This window comes from Solanum verrucosum, unplaced genomic scaffold (genome assembly GCF_900185275.1).
Source record: "Solanum verrucosum unplaced genomic scaffold, falcon-dt-bn FXZP01000031.1, whole genome shotgun sequence".
In the NCBI taxonomy this organism is placed as follows: Eukaryota; Viridiplantae; Streptophyta; class Magnoliopsida; order Solanales; family Solanaceae; genus Solanum; species Solanum verrucosum.
The window spans coordinates 323,752-344,491 of NW_026020194.1; the positions used below are offsets into that span (position 1 = coordinate 323,752).

Below are 20,740 nucleotides of genomic sequence, written 5' to 3' on the forward strand. Positions count from 1 at the left end.
GGGTTTCCGAACAATCCATGGAAAGTGAATAATGGGATGACTTCTGAGCACTAAAGAAAATGATGAGAGAAGAGGAAATGAAGTGTTGTGACCACCACATTTCATGAGTATGGAAATCACTGAGCCTAAATGACCATACATTTGCACTCAGCCTCATTACAAGCCTTGAAAAGACCTTTTTGATCTTGAGTGAGCTGAAACAATTGTTGATTGGAAAATACGGGAAAACCTATGAGTGAAAGCATGCATTGTGTTCTTCTTTATGAGTGTGAGCGTTGCATTTGATTTCGGAACTTTAAATTGTTAAACCATTATGTGTGAATATGGAATCATTCTTTTGTGTGAGGGAATTTGATTTCCTTTGTTGAGCTTGAACTTGCATTTAAAGCAAGTATAGTGAGCTTAAGAATTTTTGATAATGATGTGTCACAACTTGAATCTTTGAATATACAACTGATCCTTGCATGAGTAATTTGAGCCTTGTTGTGTACATATTTCAGATCATAGAGGTCGGGCATCAGTTGAAGAACTTTCTCCCTACCTTCCACCGATAAAACTACTCTTGCAAAGTCATTCGTATAACCTTCCTTCAAGTCGAATAGATTATATGAAAATGATTGAGTCTTGCGTAGCACTATTTGAGACATCCTTTTTGAACTGCTGAACTTGAGTTTTACTTGAGGACAAGCAAAAGTTAAGTTGGGGGTGTTGATGAATCCACAATTTGGACTCATTTAGGGCTATATTTTGATAGAATTAGTGTCCTCAAATGCATATTTTGTCTCAATAACTGATGTAAACCCTTAAGTTTCAGGTATTTGGAGTTTGAGGCAAAGCATAGACACTACTTGGCAAAAAGGAACAAAACGGTTGAAAAGACAAAGAAAACAATGCCTGAGTATCGCCTAATGCATTCGACGAGTCGCCGAGAGGCCTTAACCTCGGCCAAAGTTCCAGTGTGCTGAGCCCTGAAGGAAAAGATCAAGTCGACGATGAAAAGGAGTAGTCGGCGTGTCACCGAACAGTTCTGCGAAGCAGTACTATATCGCCCAATGATTCAGAACGCGAAAATATTGAAGGCAAAAGCTGAAAGGCAATGAACCAAACCAAAGGGCGGATCGCCGAGTGCATCGGCAATCTAGACTAACTGCGTCGAGTGATCCTTTGCAGCACACTTTTTTATAACTATAAATACTAGTTTGAATTTTTATTTTAGTATGCAATTTCAGATACAACATTTCATTTTTCTAAGTTTTCAAGTAGAGAATATTTTGCTTAGCTTTTGAAGATTTGAAGACTTCCAATTCCAAGAAATTGGAAGTGGGTGTTGAAGATTCTTCATCTTAGACTCGTTTAAAGTGAATATAAATCATACTCAGTTGATGTTACTTCGATTTGGTATCATTCTTTTCCTTTTCTCTATGTCTAGTTAAAACCCCAATTCTTGGGGTGTGATTTTGTAAATATGGGTTAAATTTACTGTTGGGTGTTGCTTATTGTTGGTATATTCGATGTTTAAATGTGATTTAATTTAGTAGTTGTGTTTGAACTTAATGATATTGTAGTTGCAAATACGATTTCATCTTAGTGTTTTTGGCTTGCTCGAGAGAGAAGTTTTAAAACTAAGACTACTAAATTGATAGTCGGTGGTTATTACGTCGTTGTGGGTTCAGCTCGAGAGAGTGAATCCTAGTCCCTCTCCCATAGTTTCAGCTCAAGAGGGTGAATGGGCTAAGGTGGAGGCCGTGCTTAAAAGCGACAACTCGGTGTTCGAGAAAAACCGAGTTGATTCGAGCTAAGTTTCTCGAGAGAGAATTTACCCCCATTAAAGTCTAGCCTAGTTACAGATATTCAATGATGTACTATCAATAGCATTTACCCGGTAGTGTCTTTTATCCCATATTTCTATCATATCCCAAGAATTTTGTCTCTCTATCTCGTGTCCTTATATTTTTGTCATTTTTGTTGATTAGTTAATACAAACCCTCCTTGATAATTGACATTCGTGTCACCCCTTAAGTTTATTATGTTTGTATTCTATAATGTTTATAGCTATGACTGATTAGAACAAAATTTTACTTTTCTATTAATTCTCGAAACCACTCCCTGTGGGAACGATCTCAACCCTTGGTTGGGTTATATCACTACATGCGATCGTGGGAATTTGAACCGACGTAGTGTCCTGATACGTGAAGTCAGCACCCAATACATGTTCATCTGGAAAAGCATCATTAATTTCTGCCCTATCACCTAGCTTGAGCATAGCTTCTTCCTCCAATCTGGACATGTGATCGGCAACCTGATTTTATGTCCCCTTTCTATCTTTCACCACAAAGTCTAACTCTTGCAGCAACAACACCTATCTAATCAACCTCGATTTTGCATCTTTCGTAGCCATAAAATACATCAATGCAGAATGGTCAGTTTGCACTATGACCTTAGTACCAATCAAGTAGGATCAAAATTTCTCGAATGCGAAAACCACCGCAAGAAGATCATGCTCAATCACTGTATAGTTCTTTTGAGCCACATTTAGAGCATTACTGGCATAGTAAATAGGATGAAGAATCTTCTCTCACCTCTGTCCTAATACCATACCAAGTGCCACTCCACTCATATCACACATTACCTAAAACGGTTGCCCCCAATCTGGTGAATTAATGATAGGTGCGGAAATTAGCTTTTCCTTCAACTCCCCATATGCTCTCAGAAAAGCATCATCAAACTCAAACCTACACTCTTTTTTGAGCAATTTGCACAATGAATGTGAAATTTTGGAGAAATCCTTGGTGAACCTCCTATAGAAACCTACATGCCCAAGAAAACTTCTAACACCTTTAACAGAGATAGGTGGTGGAGGCTTTTCTATTACCTCGACTTTCGCTCTATGAACCTCAATACCCTTCTCATAAATCTGATGAGCCAAAATTATCCTCTATTTCATCATAAAGTGGCATTTTTCCCAATTGAGCACAAGATTGCACTATTCACACTGTTTCAGTACTTCGGCCAAATAGTCTAAACAATGATCAAAAGAGTCACCTACCACAGAGAAATAATCCATAAATACCTCAATAGTGTCCTCCACTATATCAGAAAATATCAACATCATACAACGCTGGAAGGTCGCTGGAGCATTACACAACCCAAATGGCATTCGTTTGAAGGTGAAAGTCCCATAAGGGCAAGTGAAGGTGGTCTTATCTTGGTCTTTCGGAGCTATAGAAATCTGATTGTAGCCCGAGTAACCATCAAGAAAACAATATCAACCCTTACCCGCAAGTCGGTCCAACATCTGATCCATGAACAGCATAGGGAAGTGGTCTTTCTTCTGTCCAAGCATTTAATTTCCAGTAGTCCATGCAGACTCTCTATCCAATCACGGGCCGCATCAGAACAAGCTCATTTTTCAAATTTGGAACCACAGTCATCCCACCTTTCTTGGGCACACACTGAACAGGACAAACCCAATTAATAACTGCAATGGGATAAATAACTCCAGCATCCAACCACTTGATGATTTCTTTTTTCACTATCTCTTGCATAGGAGGATTTAGTCTTCTCTGGTGCTCAATACTAGGCTTGTGATCCTGCATAAGTTGGATTTTATGAGAACAAATGCCAGGAGGGATCCCAATAATGTCCGCAATAGTCCACCCAATAGCCCGCTTGGACCTCTTCAACACGGAAACCAATGCCTTTACTTCTGTCACATTCAAATATGCCGTAATGATGACCGGTAACGTACCATCTCTCCCCAAGAATACATACCTCAAATGTGATGGTAGAGCCTTAAGGTCCAATTTCAGAGCCTCTTCAACAGACGGTCTTGCGGGTGGAGAATCGCGATTCTTCATGTCTAACTCCAATCTCTTTGGTTTTGAACGGAATTCGAACCTATTAAGTGCGTCGACCAATTCATCATAGTCTTCAATACCATCACCCTCAAATTCATCATTACTGTTGCTAGTGCATCAACACCCAACCTCACTTCATGGATCTACAGATGTTGAAAGTTACCTTTTCATTATTCAATTGGAACTTCATCTGCCCTTTCTCCATATCGACTTAGGTACGCCCAGTGGCAAGGAATGGTCTCCCAAGGATAATGGGAAGCTCAAAATCAACCCCACAATCAAGAATCACAAAATCCATCGGAAAGATAAAAGACTTCACTTTCACTAGTACATCGTGGAGCACACCAATTGGCCTCTTCACAGTTCTATCGGCCATGAGCAATCGCATCGCAGTCGGTTTTGGATCCCCTAAACCCAACTTCTTGTAAATAGTCAATGGCATCAGATTAATACTAGCACCCAAATCACACAACGCCTTCGTAAAATGCAGCAACCCCATGGTACAAGGAATAGTGAAGGTATCAAGATCCTCATTCTTCTGCAGAAGGGACCTTGTAGCAATAGCACTACAATGTTGCAACCTACCGTCATCTTTAAAACTCACGGACCTCTTTTTTGTCAGAAAATCTTTCATAAACTTCGCATACCCAAGCAAATCTCCAAAGCTTCTATCAACGGAACATTGATGGAAAGTGTTTCAACATAGCGATAAACTTGCGGTATTTCCCTTCTTCATTCTTCTTGATTAACCTCTGTGGGAATGGAGGTGGAGGTCTAGGCACGGGAACAACCTTTTGAGTTATCTCTACTTCCTTCTCTGTGGCATTCTTGGATTCTCCAATAACCTCAATCTCTTCATCATCATTTTCAACCACATTTTCAACCTCAGACGGCATAGGTGGGTCAATGGTCTGCTTACCCCCTCGAGTAGTGGTTGCCATACAATGCCCATCATTTTTTGGATTTTGAATGGTGTTGCTTGGAAGTGTGCCAGGCTGTCGTGGATTGACTGTAGTGGACAACTAAATCATCTGCTTCTCAAGTTGCTTGATCGACACTACATGGGCATCAACTTTTTGATCGATTCCAGACAAGTCATTTCGTATCTCCTTCACATTCTCATCAGTTGAATCAAACCTCTTCATCATCTTCTGCATCATATCCTCAATACGTGACATACTACCCCTAGCTTCCCTATTACTAGATTCTCGATTGTTAGGAGGAACATATTGCCCAACCCTATCATTTCTATTGCCATAGTTGTTCCGATTGTAGTTATTGTCGCGATTGTAGTTCCCATCCTGGACATAATGACCCTCTCGGTTGTAGTTGTCATAGTTCCGACCTTGGTTTCCTTGACCTTAGCGCCAATTATCCGAATTGGAACCTTGGGCATTTTCTTGGAAACCCCCTGTCTGATCATTCACTACATAAGTATCCTCTTCATAGTAGCACTCCACAATCGGTGGTGGATTTTTATTCAAATAATTCACAGCATATCTCTTTTCGGTACCTCCGCTCACATGCTTCAACACCAACCCAAGTTTTGTCCTCATCTGAGTCATCTCCTCATGAATGTCATCGGTAGATTGACTAGGTGCAGATTGAACTGCAAAAGTGCTTCTTCCAATGTCTTACTTTCGAGTACTCCGTGGTTTATTGTTTCGGGAAATCTTCTCCAATTTCTCAGTGATCTCCTCAAAAGTGCACTCACCATATGATCCTCCTGCGATAGTAGCAAGCACAGTATTACCATTGTCATCCTGGCCTCTGTAGAAATACTTCTTCAATGACTCATCATCAATACGGTGGTTTGGCACACTTCTTATGAAAGCAGTGAACCTGTCCCACGAACTACTCACGGACTCTCCAAGTAGTGCTACGAAGTTGTTGAGTTTATCTTTGTAGTTCAGCTTTTTTGACACTGGGAAGTATTTTTCCATGAACACTTTACGCAATTGATCCCATGTGTGAATTGAGTTATAATGAAGCTCAGTAAACCATACAGCACCATCTCCGGTCAATGATAGAGGGAAGACTCTCAACCCAATGACATCTATGTCTAAATCTGGTCGACCCACGCAACTCTTACAAACACTCCTCAACTTGGCCATGTGCCTATATGGATCCTCTGAAGTCATACCAGAGAACAAACCCCTCGTTGTAAGCATTTGTATCAGACTACTCGTCACCACGAATGTGTTCCCCGGAGGTAGAGGAGGTAGAACAATAGGTCCTTCAAATTCAGCGGTATTGAAGTCGACCCTATAGTTATCACACAGCCTCGATTCTAGTGGATTATGTACCCTCAATTCATCTCCCAATAGATTACCACCTTGATTTTCAACCTTCTCATTATCAACCCTAGGAGGCTTCAACACAACTCCATCACCTAGATTTCCTCCGATAGGATTAGCTGGGACCCCTTGATTATTCATCCTTCGTAAAGTTTTGTTCAATTGTGGGTCGTAAGGAGTTAGTGGTTCACCTTGACTCAGTGTACTTGGCATACACTAGAGTAGGAACCTGAGAGAAACAAAAACAAAAGAAAAAGTAAAATTAGGAAATAATTGACTAAAGTTCAATAATGTAGTTAAATTTAATCTAAAAGCCTTATTCCCCGGAAGCCGCACCAAAATTTGATACGCTCAAATTACACCTCTCTAAAGAAGTATAAGCGATCATTATCAAGTAAAGAACTCAACTTGTAGGTTGGGGTTGATCCCACGGGGAATATGGTTTAGACTTAAACTTAACTTACGATTATATTCGTTTAGTCAACTTATTTTCGAGGAAAGTAAGTAAGGGGGGAGGGAGGGGGAGGGGGGGTTGTGTAACAAATAACTGATGGTTGTTAAGTAACAAGTGAGCAGGATTCAAACTTTGGTTGTGATCAATGAGAGAAAGTAACTAGGGTGTATGTGTTCCCCATAAGCTCATAACGCGGTAATCCTAACAATAGCAATATATCCTAATGTATCACATGCAAAGTGGTAAGTTATGTATCTCTAAATCCTTGGTCCGGCAAATAGAGAATTTCACCCCGCACCTTGGTCCGGCTACGTGTGTATAATTTACTAGCCCTTACCTTTACCTCATATTAGACATCACATCGATGTATGGCTTAGTTTTCACCCTTGCACCAATTGACATTAGACTATTAGATAGTATCACACTAGATAAATGTTGATAATTATTTTCTTATTAACTACCTCCTTGGTCCGGTAAGTAGCAACAAGGCGAGTTCTAACGTTGCGCACCGTTAAAAAAACTTCTAGACGAAAGAATTATCAATGCATGCTTCAACACTATTCAAAAATCACTTAGTTGTTATTCATACTTTGTAAATCGCTCATGGTTCCCACAACCCTAGTTATGGATTTAGTTACCCATGCTAGCAAGAACACAATTCATATTATTAGAAGAAGAATTCATGAACTTACGTAATGAATAGAAGGAATCCAAAAAACCAACTTGAATTTCAAAGTTAAAATCTTCAAAACGAACTTAAGAAATCAAGAATTGCTAGAATTGCAAGTTAATCTCCAAAGCCAAAAACTAGAATTAAAGTAATAGTGTCCAACCCCCTAAAAACGAGGTTTACATGCCCTATAATAGAAAAACATGTCCCAAATAAAAAGGAAACGAAATAAGGAAATAAAGTTTCTGGACGCGGTTTCGATCTACGACACTGACCTACGGACGTGGACTGACCTACGGTCCGTAGGTCCCTTCCGTGGTTTGGAACTTAGCCAATTTTCCAAAACTCAAAATCTCCAACTCTCAGTAACAATCGACAGATCAGCAGGACAGACCGTGGTTCGATCCACGGTCCGTAGATCCTCCTTCGTAGCTCCATACTTAAACTTTCGAAATCAGGTACTTGAACCCCCTTCTCTAAATCATTTGACGGAACTGCAGGACGGCCCATAGGTCGACCTACGATCCGTCATTTGTAACCGTGGTTCCACACTTGGTCAAGATTTTCTATCCATCTACGCCTACCACCTACGGAAGTGATTGGACCTACGGTCCGTAGGTCACGTTCGTAGATGCCCATTTCTGCACAATTCTTCAGGACTATCTCTCTACTTCCACGTCCTAACTTATTTCCTGCAAACATGATAATAACACATTGATACCAATACAAAATGGCTCTAGACAAACACAACTCTTAAGTGAAATGTATTAAAAATACCGTAAATTCATGGTATATCATACAGCACATGCCCAGGACTCATTTCGACCATTGCCCACTGCAATTGTCTTTATCCAATAACTATAACAGCACTAGGCCTAGACCTTTTAGACTAGAAACAATGTGGACGTCTCACCCAGATTTCATAGGAATCGTCGACCAAGCGTGGCTTAAAAATAATAACTTGGTTGGAGCTTTGTCAACTTTTGAAGGTGAAGTAACAAAGTGGGCAAAATCATTTTTTGGTGATATATTTTATAAGAAAAAAAGGCTACTAAAAAGATTACAATGTATCCAAAGCTCTCCAAACTACCCTTACAATAACTTCCTCCTAGACCTAGATAATAGGATGACTTTTGAGTATAACGAGATATTAAAAAGAGAGGAAGATTATTGGAAATTAAGATCCAAAATGACTTGGCTTACTCAAGGCGACGCCAATACTAAATTTTCCACACTGCCACTCTAGACAGACGAAGAAGAAACAAAATTACATCTTTACAAATAGAGGATGGTAGTTGGATCTATAATCAAGAAGACATCTTAGAATATACAACCTCCTACTTCGATGCTCAATTTAGTACTAATCTCAATCAATCCCCTAGGAAGTTTGAAACTAAGGATTGTAGCTTATCCAGAGAAAAACTCTCCCTATTGAGGGATACAGTGAATGAATCCGAAATTACTAATGCAGTCTTTTCTTTCCAGCCGTATAAGGCCCCTGGACCGGATTGTATTCACCCTTTTTTCTACCAAAATATTGGGGGTTAGTTGGACCATATGTAGTAAATTTCTATAAAAAGACTTGGGATGAGGAGCGTATTAATCCAACAGTTAACTCCACCAACGTGAGTCTTATCCCTAAGAGTAAAAATGCTACAAAGCTAAAAGACCTTAGACCCATAAGCTTGTGCAATACTACTTATAAAATAATTACTAAATTTTTTGTTAATCGGCTCAAACCTATCCTAACTAAGATCATAGGTTTGTGACAAGCAAGCTTCTTAAAAATAGGCAGACTACGAACAATGTCATCGTTGTCCAGGAAATTATTAACCACTTCAACAAAATGAAAGGCTGACATGGCAATATGATAATGAAACTAGAACTAAAAGAGGCTTTCGATAGATTAGAATGGACCTTCGTGAATTACACCTTACATTACTTTAATCTCCCTTCTAATATAATCAATCTCATAATGTCTTGTATTTCATCTAGTAGGATTGCTATATTGATAAACGGTACTAAAACTAAATACTTTGAACCAAAAAGAGGAATTAGATAGGGCGGCCCTATGTCGCCCTATATCTTCATACTATGTATGGAAGTACTATCGAGGTATATCAATAATGAGATCCTGCAAAAAGTATGGAAACCAGTACGGATCACAGGAAAAGGACCAGAGTTATCACACCTATTTTTTTGTGGACGACCTAGTTCTCATTGGGAAAGCTAACCTCGACGCGTGCTTGGCTATAAAAAAATACAATGCTAGATTTTTGCAAGATGAGTGGCCAAATTATTAATCACTCTATATCCAAAATTCTTTTCTCTAAAAATTGCAATGACCAGCTAGTACGCCTACTAACGAATACTATGGGAATCCAAAAAAGCAAGAGTTTCGGGAAGTACCTAAGGTTTCCAATCTTTCATAACAAACCTACTACTTGTGACTACCAATTTCTATTAGATAACCTCCAATCCAAGCTCGCTACCTGGAAAACCAAGTTCCTCAACGGGAAGAACCGCCTTAGCTAAGTCATCCCCTGATAATATCCCAACATACATAATGCAACTAGCAAAGCTACCTGCAAACATAACCAAAAGGATCGACCAAATACAACGAAATTTTATTTAGGGAGATTCGGATGTTAAAAGGAAATTGCACCTTATTAGCTGGGATGTAATCACTAGGAGTAAACAAGAAGGGGGCCTAGGGGTGCAAATGTGTAGTATCAAGAATAAGGCCATGCTAGCTCGCCTTGCATGGAGAGTATTTAAAAACCTTAGGGCTTTATGGGCAAATATTATCCTTGACTTATACACCAAGTCTAAGGGCCTAGGGGATAACTCTAACCATAGGAAGAAAATTAGTCTAGTTTGAAAAAACATAAAGAATGGTTGGGAGGAATGCAAGGAATGTCTACATTGGATAGTGGGAAACTGTGACCAAATTAAGTTACGGTCTGATCCATGGATCCCAGACTCTTCGTCCCTAAGGAATCTTCTCAGTGGCCCACTCCCACGCAATGAATCGGATAGATTAGTCAGCAGCATCATAGTAGAAGGGTTGTGGAACTTGGATAATTTACCTTACTCCCTTCCTAAAAGCGTGCAACAAAGAATTAAGCAAATTAATATTCCCAACATCTCAAATCCAGTAGACAAACCTACTTAGGCTGTAAATGCAAACGGGGTCTTCAGTACCTCATCACTATACCACAACATCAAGAATAAAAATAAGCATATATTTCCTTTAACTAAGGAGTTTAATTGGATTTGGAAGCTTCAGTGCCCAAACAAAAGTAAATTCTTCCTTTGGACATGTAACCACGGATGACTGCCGACATGCCAATACCTTAATTCACTTGGGATCGACATCATCCCCACATGTATAATATGTGGGGAGATAGAAACTGACACACACATTTTTGCCAAATGTACCAAAGCTATCCAGTTTTGGGGTGAATTGGGTCTTCTGGAAGATATGCAACCAATTTTAGATGGTAGAGAAGTTGACTGGCTTACCATCATTAGAAATTCTAAGAACTTTTAAATACATAACAACATTGAATGAAAATATGCCTTTCCGTTCTATATTTGGAGCATATGGCTAAACCGAAACCATAATCTATACAATGGGAAAAAGGACTACATATCTACACCATTGAATAAATCTGTAGAGTTCTATTACCTAGGCCTAAAGGAAAAAGCTAAAACCAATGGTAAGCACAAACTAAAATGGCAACCACCAGATGTTGGCTACAAATTAAACACGGATGGCTCATACAATCATAATTTAAAAATGGGGGTGGAGGAGGAGTAATTAGGGATAACAAGGGCTCCCGGATAGCAGGTTTTTCAAAGAAAGTTAATGTGATTAACGCCTTACACTCTGAACTTTTAGCGGTACTAACAGGACTTAAAATGGCCGATAGGATGCGGATCTCGACTATCCAAATAGAGACAGACTTTTCAGACACCTTAAACGCTATATGTAATGGTCATGACTCTTTCACTAACACAATCCTCGAATGCAGGGAGCTAATGCAGAGGATGGGGAACCCAACGATCAGCCATAGCTACAGGGAGCAGAACCAGGTGGCCGGTAGGTTAGCTAAATAAGCAGTAGGATTAACGGAAGAATTAGATTTTGTGGAATGGACAAAGAATCCCCAATTCATTTTGAAGATCGTCAATGAAGACAAGGAGGGAGCAATTTTGAATAGGCAGGATATGCCACTCTTATTATCGGATAGTATGAATTATGTTTGTAACTTAGCAAGTACTCCTTTTGAATGTAATGCTTCAGGCCACCGATCTTGTACGGATGCATAATATATATAAATAAAATAACCTTAAAAAAATGGTGTGTTTGATAATAGTGACGATAATGGAAAAGTTGTTTAATGATCTTGATGCTTTAGTTAGTAGGTAGAAACAAGAGTGTCAGAAATGAAGAGTTTTCATAATGTATTAAGTAAAAGAGGAAGATAGTCAGTGAAATAGGGTTAGGGTTGGATAAATGTTAATAATAATATGGTTCATAAAACAAGTAATTAAGGAGGGTTTTAAGCTCGAAGTAATTATTAAATCAGTGGTTGAGTGAGTGTCATGATTTAGGATACGATTTACTTGGAGTTAGCTCATCACAAAGTAACTAACTAATACAATGAATCGTAACTAACTAAAGGACCAAGTTCATTATGCATCATAACCAACTAATAGACCAAATTCATAATGTGGTGCATTTGAATATATCTATCCTTGTGTTGTGTTTTGAGGAGGTCGGACCCTTTCCCTTTGCCTGCGTAACAATAAATGAAATACATCAGAAATATGACTAATTTTTTTTTTAAAAAAAGCTAGTACAATTGGGGAACTATGCTAATAGCACAGCTATTTGTATTGACTCTATCTAGTTATTATTAATATGGAAAATGGTCTGATATACCCCTCAATTTTATCATCTATAGCTGATATACTGGTTCGGCGTCTTATTATTAAAGTGGTCCATATATACTCTTATTGTTATACAAATGACTCACATATACCATTTTCCTCTAACGGAGGTGAAAAAAATTAATTTAATCTTTTAATTATTTTTTTTGAAAAAAATATAATTCATATGGGCTATATTTGATCTTCCTCACACATTTTTTTTTTACTTTTTTATTTCAACGAGTAATTTAAATTTATTATTTTGATAGTCAAATTTATTTATGTTTCACTAATTTTCTTGTAAAAATTATTAGATGCACCATGTTTTATTTTATTTTTACAAATACAAAAACTAAATTATAAAATAGCCACAAAAAAAAATCAATTTTTTTTCTTTACACTAAAGAATGAAAGAAAAAAAAATAAGAAACTCAAACAATGATAATCAAAGAAGTCAAAAAATAATTTATGTATGAAAAAGATTAAAATATACCTTGAACTTTAATTTCTAGAAGGATCATATATATACCCCTACATTATTTTTTAAAAGTTTGAAGTCAAAAAAATAAATTCAAAACTATTTTTTTCACTTCCATTAAATGAAGGGTATATGTGAGCTCATTTTGCAACGGTAAAAGTATATGTGAGTCATTTGTATAACGGTAAGGGTATATATAAGTCACTTTTATAACGAGGAGTATATCAACTCTAAATGACAAAGTTAAGGAGTATATCAAACCATTTTCCGTTATAATATAATTTTCCAACCAAAAAATGAAGTATACATATGAAAGAACCTCAAATAAAAAATATTTTGTACGAAAACATTTTTGGTCATGTACCAAACATACATTTCAGATGGTAGAATATTAATATGTGGTGAGAACTCTGAGAAGCTAACGTTTTGAAGGGAAAAAACAAAGGAAGAAGCAAAAACGAAAAGAATAAATATACATACAAATCCACTGCATTAGAATTGACATTTGTCCTTCTGACTTTTAGAGAATAGAATTGGAATATAATTATCTTCTTCACTCAACTAGGTGGGAAGCAGCAAATAGATAACGGAAACTCATGAAAGAATACCTATTACTCCTTCCGTTTTATTTTATGTAATGTAGTTTGACTCGATACGAAATTTAAAAGTAAGTCATATAAATTGAGACAGATGAAATATCATGTAGAAAAAAAAAGATACATGATTTACTCACAGGATAGCCAAAATGTTTTGACTTAGATGGGAAAATATTCGTAGTTGGTCTTAATTTTTTTTTTAGAAAAATGATTTTCTTAATGAAGTAGAAAAAATTATTTCAAATTCATTGTCTCATTCCTACCTTTACAACGCTCCCTAACTTGACTATGTCACCCCTTGACCATCTCACCCCCAACAAGAGCTGACAAATGAGTGGTTGGGTTGATTATGGGTGAGTCATGATGGGTTCGATCAATAAAGGAAAAATTATCTAATTAGATAAACATTTCTATCATATTTAATAATTTTTTCTATATTTTGAAATAATTATATATTGTCTTACTATCAACAGATGAACCCTACTTTCCTTAATCCATGTTCTATTCCTAGTTTACCTATGTCCAGTTCCACTAGAAATTTTCATTTACTTAATAGATTATGAAACCACATTAAGAGAACAAAACGTATATATACACTATATCTGTTGATAGATGTCAATACATTTTAAAATATAGTACACAAATCTTATGCTCGAATAATCAATAATCCAGTACAATTATTTGGTACATTTAAAGCAACAAATTAAATCTTTGAGGAATATTTAAAAGATAAACAAAATCCCCCTTTTCTTATCTATACTATCAGGTGACATATCAAGTCATGCCTCTATAGTCTCAAAATCAAGAATAATATGATAGATACCCTTACTTTATTTTACTGTTCAAGACTAATACTCCTATATAACACCATGCAAATTGAGGTCTTAATTTAACTAAACCCTTAAACTACAATAATATTATTTCCACAAGTTCTAAATAAACTATAGTTGCATTATTTTACTATATCAAAAGATGGATATAGTGCATAGATTAGGAGAAGAAAGCCCAGTGGTGATATTTAGCAAGAGTAATTGTTGCATGTCTTACAGTATCGAAACCTTAATTCGTAATTTTGGGGCGAATCCAATGGTGTATAAGCTTGATGAAATTGAAAAAGGCAAGAAGATGGAAAAAGCTTTGATTGAAATGGGTTGCAATCCTAGTACCCCAGCTATATTTATTGGGAAGGAATTTGTTGGTGGTTCTGATGAAGTGATGAGTCTCAATGTTAAAGGCAAGTTGAAGGAATTGCTCATTAAGGCTAATGCTATTTGGGTATAGACTAGAACTATTTATATGACCGACGCTATATATGTTGCTCAGACTCTTCATGAAAAATGTTGTTGCATTAATGTTTGAATCTTTTAAAAATGCACTATTTTTGAAGGATTTGATCTGATACATAGTACTTCGACATTATTAAAGAGTCTGAGCAATATAGGTCTACGTATGTATGACTGCTTACATGCAGCTAGAAATGTACTGTTGTTTTGTTGTTGTTATTTTTTTTTTTCAGTACTATTTGTTGGCTCTCTTTTTTTCCAACTTTTAGTGTACTAAATAATGGGGGAGGTGGAGTGGGGTGTGTGTGTGTGTGTGGGGGGGGGGGGGGGGGGGGGGGGAGGGGCTCCTTAAAAATGATGTGATATATATTGATCAACTAATAAATAATGTTTACATTTACCATGCAAAAATTCCAAAAGGATATTCTTTTTTCCCTTAGAAAGATGTGATAAATACCTAAATAATGTCTACTTTTATCATGCATGATAAACTGAAATATTTCAGATCTTATATTATTCTTAGATACTTTGTAAATATGTAACCTGATATTATTGTTATTTAGTTTTTTAAAAAAAAAATAATAATAAAAGATGAGGATCTCCATTCTTACTACATATCTCTTGTGGAATACAGAGAATCAAGCATTCATTATGTTTAGAAAAAACTCATTATGCAACGTTAGATTTGTCCAACTTTTTTACTTACTATATTTAATTTGTTTATAATTATCTCCATTTAACTTTACATGCAATTGATGAAATGATTATATTCTTAAAAAGAATATAAAGGGCTATATATATCATAATTATTATTCCATTTGTCCCAATTTATGTGATACACTTTCTTTTTTAGTCAGTCCCAAATATTTTTATTATTATTTTAATTTATACCACTAGACAGTGTCTAGCGGCCTTTTATTAATAATATAATTAAAAGAAAACCTCAACAGAGATAAGTACAAGCAAGAGGGGCAAGACCTTGCCAATTCTGATGAGGTACGAAACCTCTACTAATTAACCCACAAGAAGAAAATAAGAGCTAGAGAGAACTAAGTATTATATGATTATCACAGAGTTTATAATACACTATGATGATATTACAAATGGGGATGCTTAAGTAGTACAAAAGTATAAAAGCCATGATGAAATTTGAGTAGTTAAACTCAAACTTTGTACTACAAAAGTATGAACTAAAAAAGATAGATTGCTCTTCTAAAGTAACCTGGAATGTTTTCCTCTTGTCTTCCTCTTCAAATATGTCTAACAATATTTGATAGTTCATCAATTCTTCTTAGATTTATTAGATCTTGTTAAAGTTGTTGACATTGTCATATGATTCTGCTCTCTCAGTCGCATTGGTAGGTGCCTTGGAACAAACTCCTCAATCATCTTACCATCCCAACATTTTTTTCTTCCATGCTTCTTTTTGTAGTTGCGTTGTTGCCTAGGAGAAATATCTTCATCCCTAGCTACATTTGCAAAACAATAATTCAACATATCCTCTTCTTCAGTTTCCTCAAAGGTGTCCTCATCTTTTATGTTAGCAAATCTATTTATGGAGAAAGAACTACTACCAACATCTTGTAGTTGTTTGTTTGTGTTAATGGGCGTATGAGAAGTCAATTTTTTAACATTAGTACTCACTAACGTATCAGGAAGCTCTTTGTCACCAACTGAAAAGTTTTGAACATTAGTACCTATTAAAATCAATTGTCGCCCTATATGTAATGGGGATGAATCATTGGTAATGCCACTACCCTTAGGCACAAAAATTGGTGCATCGAGGCTCAATTTTCTATGAGGTGTGACATGTTCATCCTCTTCTTCCACCCAGTCGACCCATCGACTCTCACTTGTAATACTTTTTTGCCCGCTAGAAGTGATCAAATTATTTGTCGAAGTAACTTGGGAAATTGAAACAATTGGTGGAGCAACCATATTCAACATAGGATCAACATGAGGCTTAATTAGATAGGCTCCTGAAGAACCAATTTGAGCTCCAACGTTAACTGTTACCCCTGTTTTATCAACTATATCAGACTGTCCAAGTTCTTTTATTTGCGCCACAAAAGTAGCAGTTGTGTTAATGGCTACATCTTTAGTCAATAACTTTCCAGAAGTGACTTGCGATGCAACAACAAAAGCCTTTGAATTAGTTGTCTTTTCTTGAAGCTCAATCTTATCATGTATCTGCAGGTTCACTCCCTACCCTTGCGACCCTTGTAGCTGTAACACTTTCTTTTTCAGTAGCATTATAATTTAGTTGCTACCCAACTTCAGTTTGATGTCCAGAATTTTCAAGTTTCGACATTGCAATCGAATTTAGATCAAGCACCTGACCTCCATTCGAACCAACTTGATCTTCACATGAAATTACACATGTATCGCCTACTTGATATCCTTGAACCTTATCTGAAGTTTTCAGAGCATCAGCCAAACTTTTTCAGAGATGTCTAACAATTGAACCTCTGATCCAAGTATCAAAGCCCTCCTGAACCTTTGTCCCAGGCACCAAAAGTCCCTCTTGCACTGACATTTGACCAGCTAATACTAGCCTTGTTTCGCCACTATTTTTAGTAGTTAGGTACTGAGTATACTTTATATTCGGTGTTCTGTTCACATTACTTGCATTATCCATATCATTAGAGACTTTATTTTCAGTTTTTTTTTTTTCTGCATTCAAGAAGTCTGGTGCATTACCCTGCAATTGTTCCAAATTGTTTGTTTTGTCACCTTGCTTCCCGATGTCATCTTGATTACCCTCTCCCCTTTTGTTTTTTTTGGATCATTAATCGGAAATCAGCATCTTCATGACCTTGGTGCTTACAATAGGTACAATGCAAAGGAAGATTAAATAACACAACCTGTTGATAGTGTTCAATGAGCTTATCAGATTGTTCATCCAAAAAAAACATATTTACTCATTTCGAATGTTTGTCCATAAGATCAAGAATGACCTTAATTCTAGCTGTGATAGGTCTTGTCCTATCTTGAGTGGCTTTATCTATGGCTACTGGCTTACCAATAGTTGATGCAATGGATAACAAATGTCTTCGAGCAAAAAGATTTGGTGGCAGATCCGGTAGCGAAACTCATGGCAAAGCTTTTGAAGTTTCTTCTCCTTAGGATTAAAATTTTGTGTCCATGAAAAGTTACGAAACAGATGTTGTTCCCCAATAAATTGAAGATAAGTAGATTGTCACGCCCCGAGCCTACACCCTGGGCGGGACTGGCACTCGAGAGCCATTGTTGGCCCCAAGCGAACCCTTGGTCTGGCTTACTTACTTAGCGGAAGACTTAAATCAATAAAGATAAAATTATGAAATAAACTGGAATGTTATAAAGGAACATTTAACTTAGCCATTAAGGCAAACTCAAGTCTTACCATAAGATAATGACATTGAAAAGGCTAAATAACTAACATCTGACTGTCTATTAAACCTCTAAAAAAATGGGATGGATGTCGGGACAAACCCCATGACATCCTAATGAACTAATAAAATAACTTAAAGCAATAAAAGGAGTCCTCCGAAATGCAAGAAGGCTCACCAACTGACTCTAGAGTGCTCACTGGATCAACGATGCGCTGGATGCCGATCCTAGTTACCTTTGTCTGCATCATAATAAGATGCAGACCAACTGGTATCAGTACATTGAATGTACGAGTATGCGAGTTGGAATGCTAAACACAACATAGGCTTGAAAGAAATCTGAAAAACTTACTTGATTCAACTCAACTCAACATAACTGAACTCATTTCAATATAAAGCAGTCTAAAACAATTGCAATATAAAGAAAAGTTGTTTAAAACATGATGTCAACTCTGTGTGTATGCAAAGATACATATAACTCTGAAATGTATGTAAAAATACAATAAAATGTGTATATAAGAATACAATTACTGTTGTGGGAGTTTCTCTAACCGACAGCCATCACGTAAGAGCTATTGTGATGATACAGTGTTTTGCCTCACGCTGCCAGGGCCGTCATATACCTTGCCGAGGGTATAGAACCTGAACTACTAAGTGGATCCCTAGTCTATGCTAAAAAGCACTAAAGGAATCATCTAAAAAGTATGGCCATTTTCTACCCATGGTGGCTACATGGTTTATGGAGGCTGTGAGTTGTCTGAACTCTCCCCCCATATCGGTGCTCAATACTACTCCCAAAAATATAATATTAGCTCTTATGTTTAAAAGCATACTTCTTTTTGTGATAGTGCTCAAAAACTTAGCTCAAAGGTTATCTTGTAAATCAAAGTTTCCTCTCTTGCTTCATTTAGAAAGCGATTACTCTTTTCTGAAAACTAGCCCGAAGGCTCTTTGGAAATAGAGGTTTCCTTTCTTGTTTAAATGTGAAAACATTTTAAACCATTTGGCAATACATAGTCCCCTAATACTTTTGAAGAAATGAACTTCAATCTTTTCTCTTTACTCTTTACTCAACTTAAACTTTAAGTCTTAAAACAAAGTTAAAAGCATTTGCAAAAGACTTCTTGAAAAGACTCTAAGAACTTCATAGACTTGGCTCTTGACTTTCCTTGAATTTGAATTTTTGGATTCAAGGTTATGATTCATGTTTCTGGATGATTTCTAGATGTTTAGAAGTCATTTAGAGTAGTTAGAATCAATGGAAGGTGTTAGTACACTTTAGAATAACTTAAATAGGCTAAACGACGAAAACTAGTGAAAATCGACGATCTGGGGGCATCCCAGGCGCGCTGCGCCAGCCCCCACTTTCTGGGGCTCCTTTTGGGCGGACTGCAGGCATGCCGCCCCAACCTCTTTGGCGATGTGGGGGCGCGACGCGCCTGGCCCTCCCCAGTTGTGTCTGACATATTTTTCAACTCGTTTTCTGATCATAATCGTTTTAAATCGATTCCTTTTCTCAATACTTTCTTAGATTCAGATACCCAACACATGTACACTAGAATCTAACTCGAAACAACTCTTAACATCGCTAAAACATCTCAAGAAAACCCATCAATCACATGTAAGTTGAAGAATGAAAACAATTCAAGAACACAACTCAAGAACATCAAATTCTAACTCTTTTAGGACGAAAATCGTTGAATTACATGATTGGTGCATGGGTGAATGGACCCAATGCTATGTGATCTCACATACCTTGTAGGGATCACCCCCGACGAAATCCACAAGCTAATCTCGACGAATCTTGAACGCTCTTCTCCTTTCTCCTCTTTTCTCCTTTTTCCAAGCCCTAGCGTGAAATTCACTTTTCTAAAGCTGACTAAAATCTGACGTTACCCCAATTAAACTCCTAAAAATGAATTAATTAAGTTGGGTAAGAAAAAGACCAAAGTATCCTTCCAAAATCCGGATTGGACTTTCCTTATTCGAATAGCCCAACTTCCGAAGGGCATAACTTACTCATATAAACTCGAAATCGCGCAAACTCAGCGGCGTTGGAAAGATCTTTCCTACCATAGCTGGAAGTACCTCTAACTCATCCTGAGCTAGAAGTTATGGCCGTTTGAAGTTGGCCAAAACTCAATTTTTCCTAACTTAAACAAATTTTCCAGATTTTCATTATTTTCAAAAATGACTATTTCCAGTTCTTAGCTTTTTCCTAGCTATTTCAAATTGCGAGATGTTACATAGATAACCAAAGTGTTATGGAAGAACTGAGTAAAAATTTTCATAAAGATCACAATGAATTAAAAGATGTCGTGCTACAAGCGAGCCAATTAAACAACGGCCTTTGATGACCAAATGTTTTGGAATTAATTTTCTCAGTTCGTGTAAGCTTGGTGCACCATAGGAAAGCTTCATAATCACAGCTTGATGAAGTCCCTCTTCAACAACATACTCATCTAATTCCTTAAAAGTAAATCAAACAGTTGATTCCCCGTATATTAATTGAATAGGTTTCAAGATTATTTTGGTCAGTGTCGTAGGAATATAATTCATTAGACACATAGGTATTGTTAAGGTTTGACTCTCCCACTGTTTGAGACCAGGGAGAGGCAGCGGCAGCCATGAGAGGCTTCTAAGTCACCATTCACGAGCAGCCGCAGGGGTTAGGTTTTCAAAATTGATTAGTAAAAAGTTTAACGTTCAAATGTTTATTTTACCCTTCTTAATGAGATAATTTATAGTTAGACAAATATCTATAACTTGTTTTAAACAAGTTTCAAAAGTAAATCT

At 36.9% G+C, this 20,740-nt stretch overlaps 1 protein-coding gene across 1 annotated transcript; it reads left to right on the forward strand.

Moving 5' to 3' along the window:
- The first annotated feature begins 14,214 nt into the window (after nucleotides 1-14,214).
- LOC125829603 (monothiol glutaredoxin-S6-like) lies at nucleotides 14,215-14,589 on the forward strand. The gene has a single exon (XM_049508809.1). It carries the CDS (start codon nucleotides 14,263-14,265, stop codon nucleotides 14,569-14,571), a length of 309 nt encoding a protein of 102 aa, XP_049364766.1. The 5' UTR covers nucleotides 14,215-14,262; the 3' UTR covers nucleotides 14,572-14,589.
- The last annotated feature ends 6,151 nt before the right edge of the window (nucleotides 14,590-20,740 follow it).

Coding starts and splice junctions, on each gene's coding strand:
- LOC125829603 (XM_049508809.1), top strand. CDS start 14,263: ATGGATATAGTGCATAGATTAGGAGAAGAAAGCCCAGTGGTGATATTT.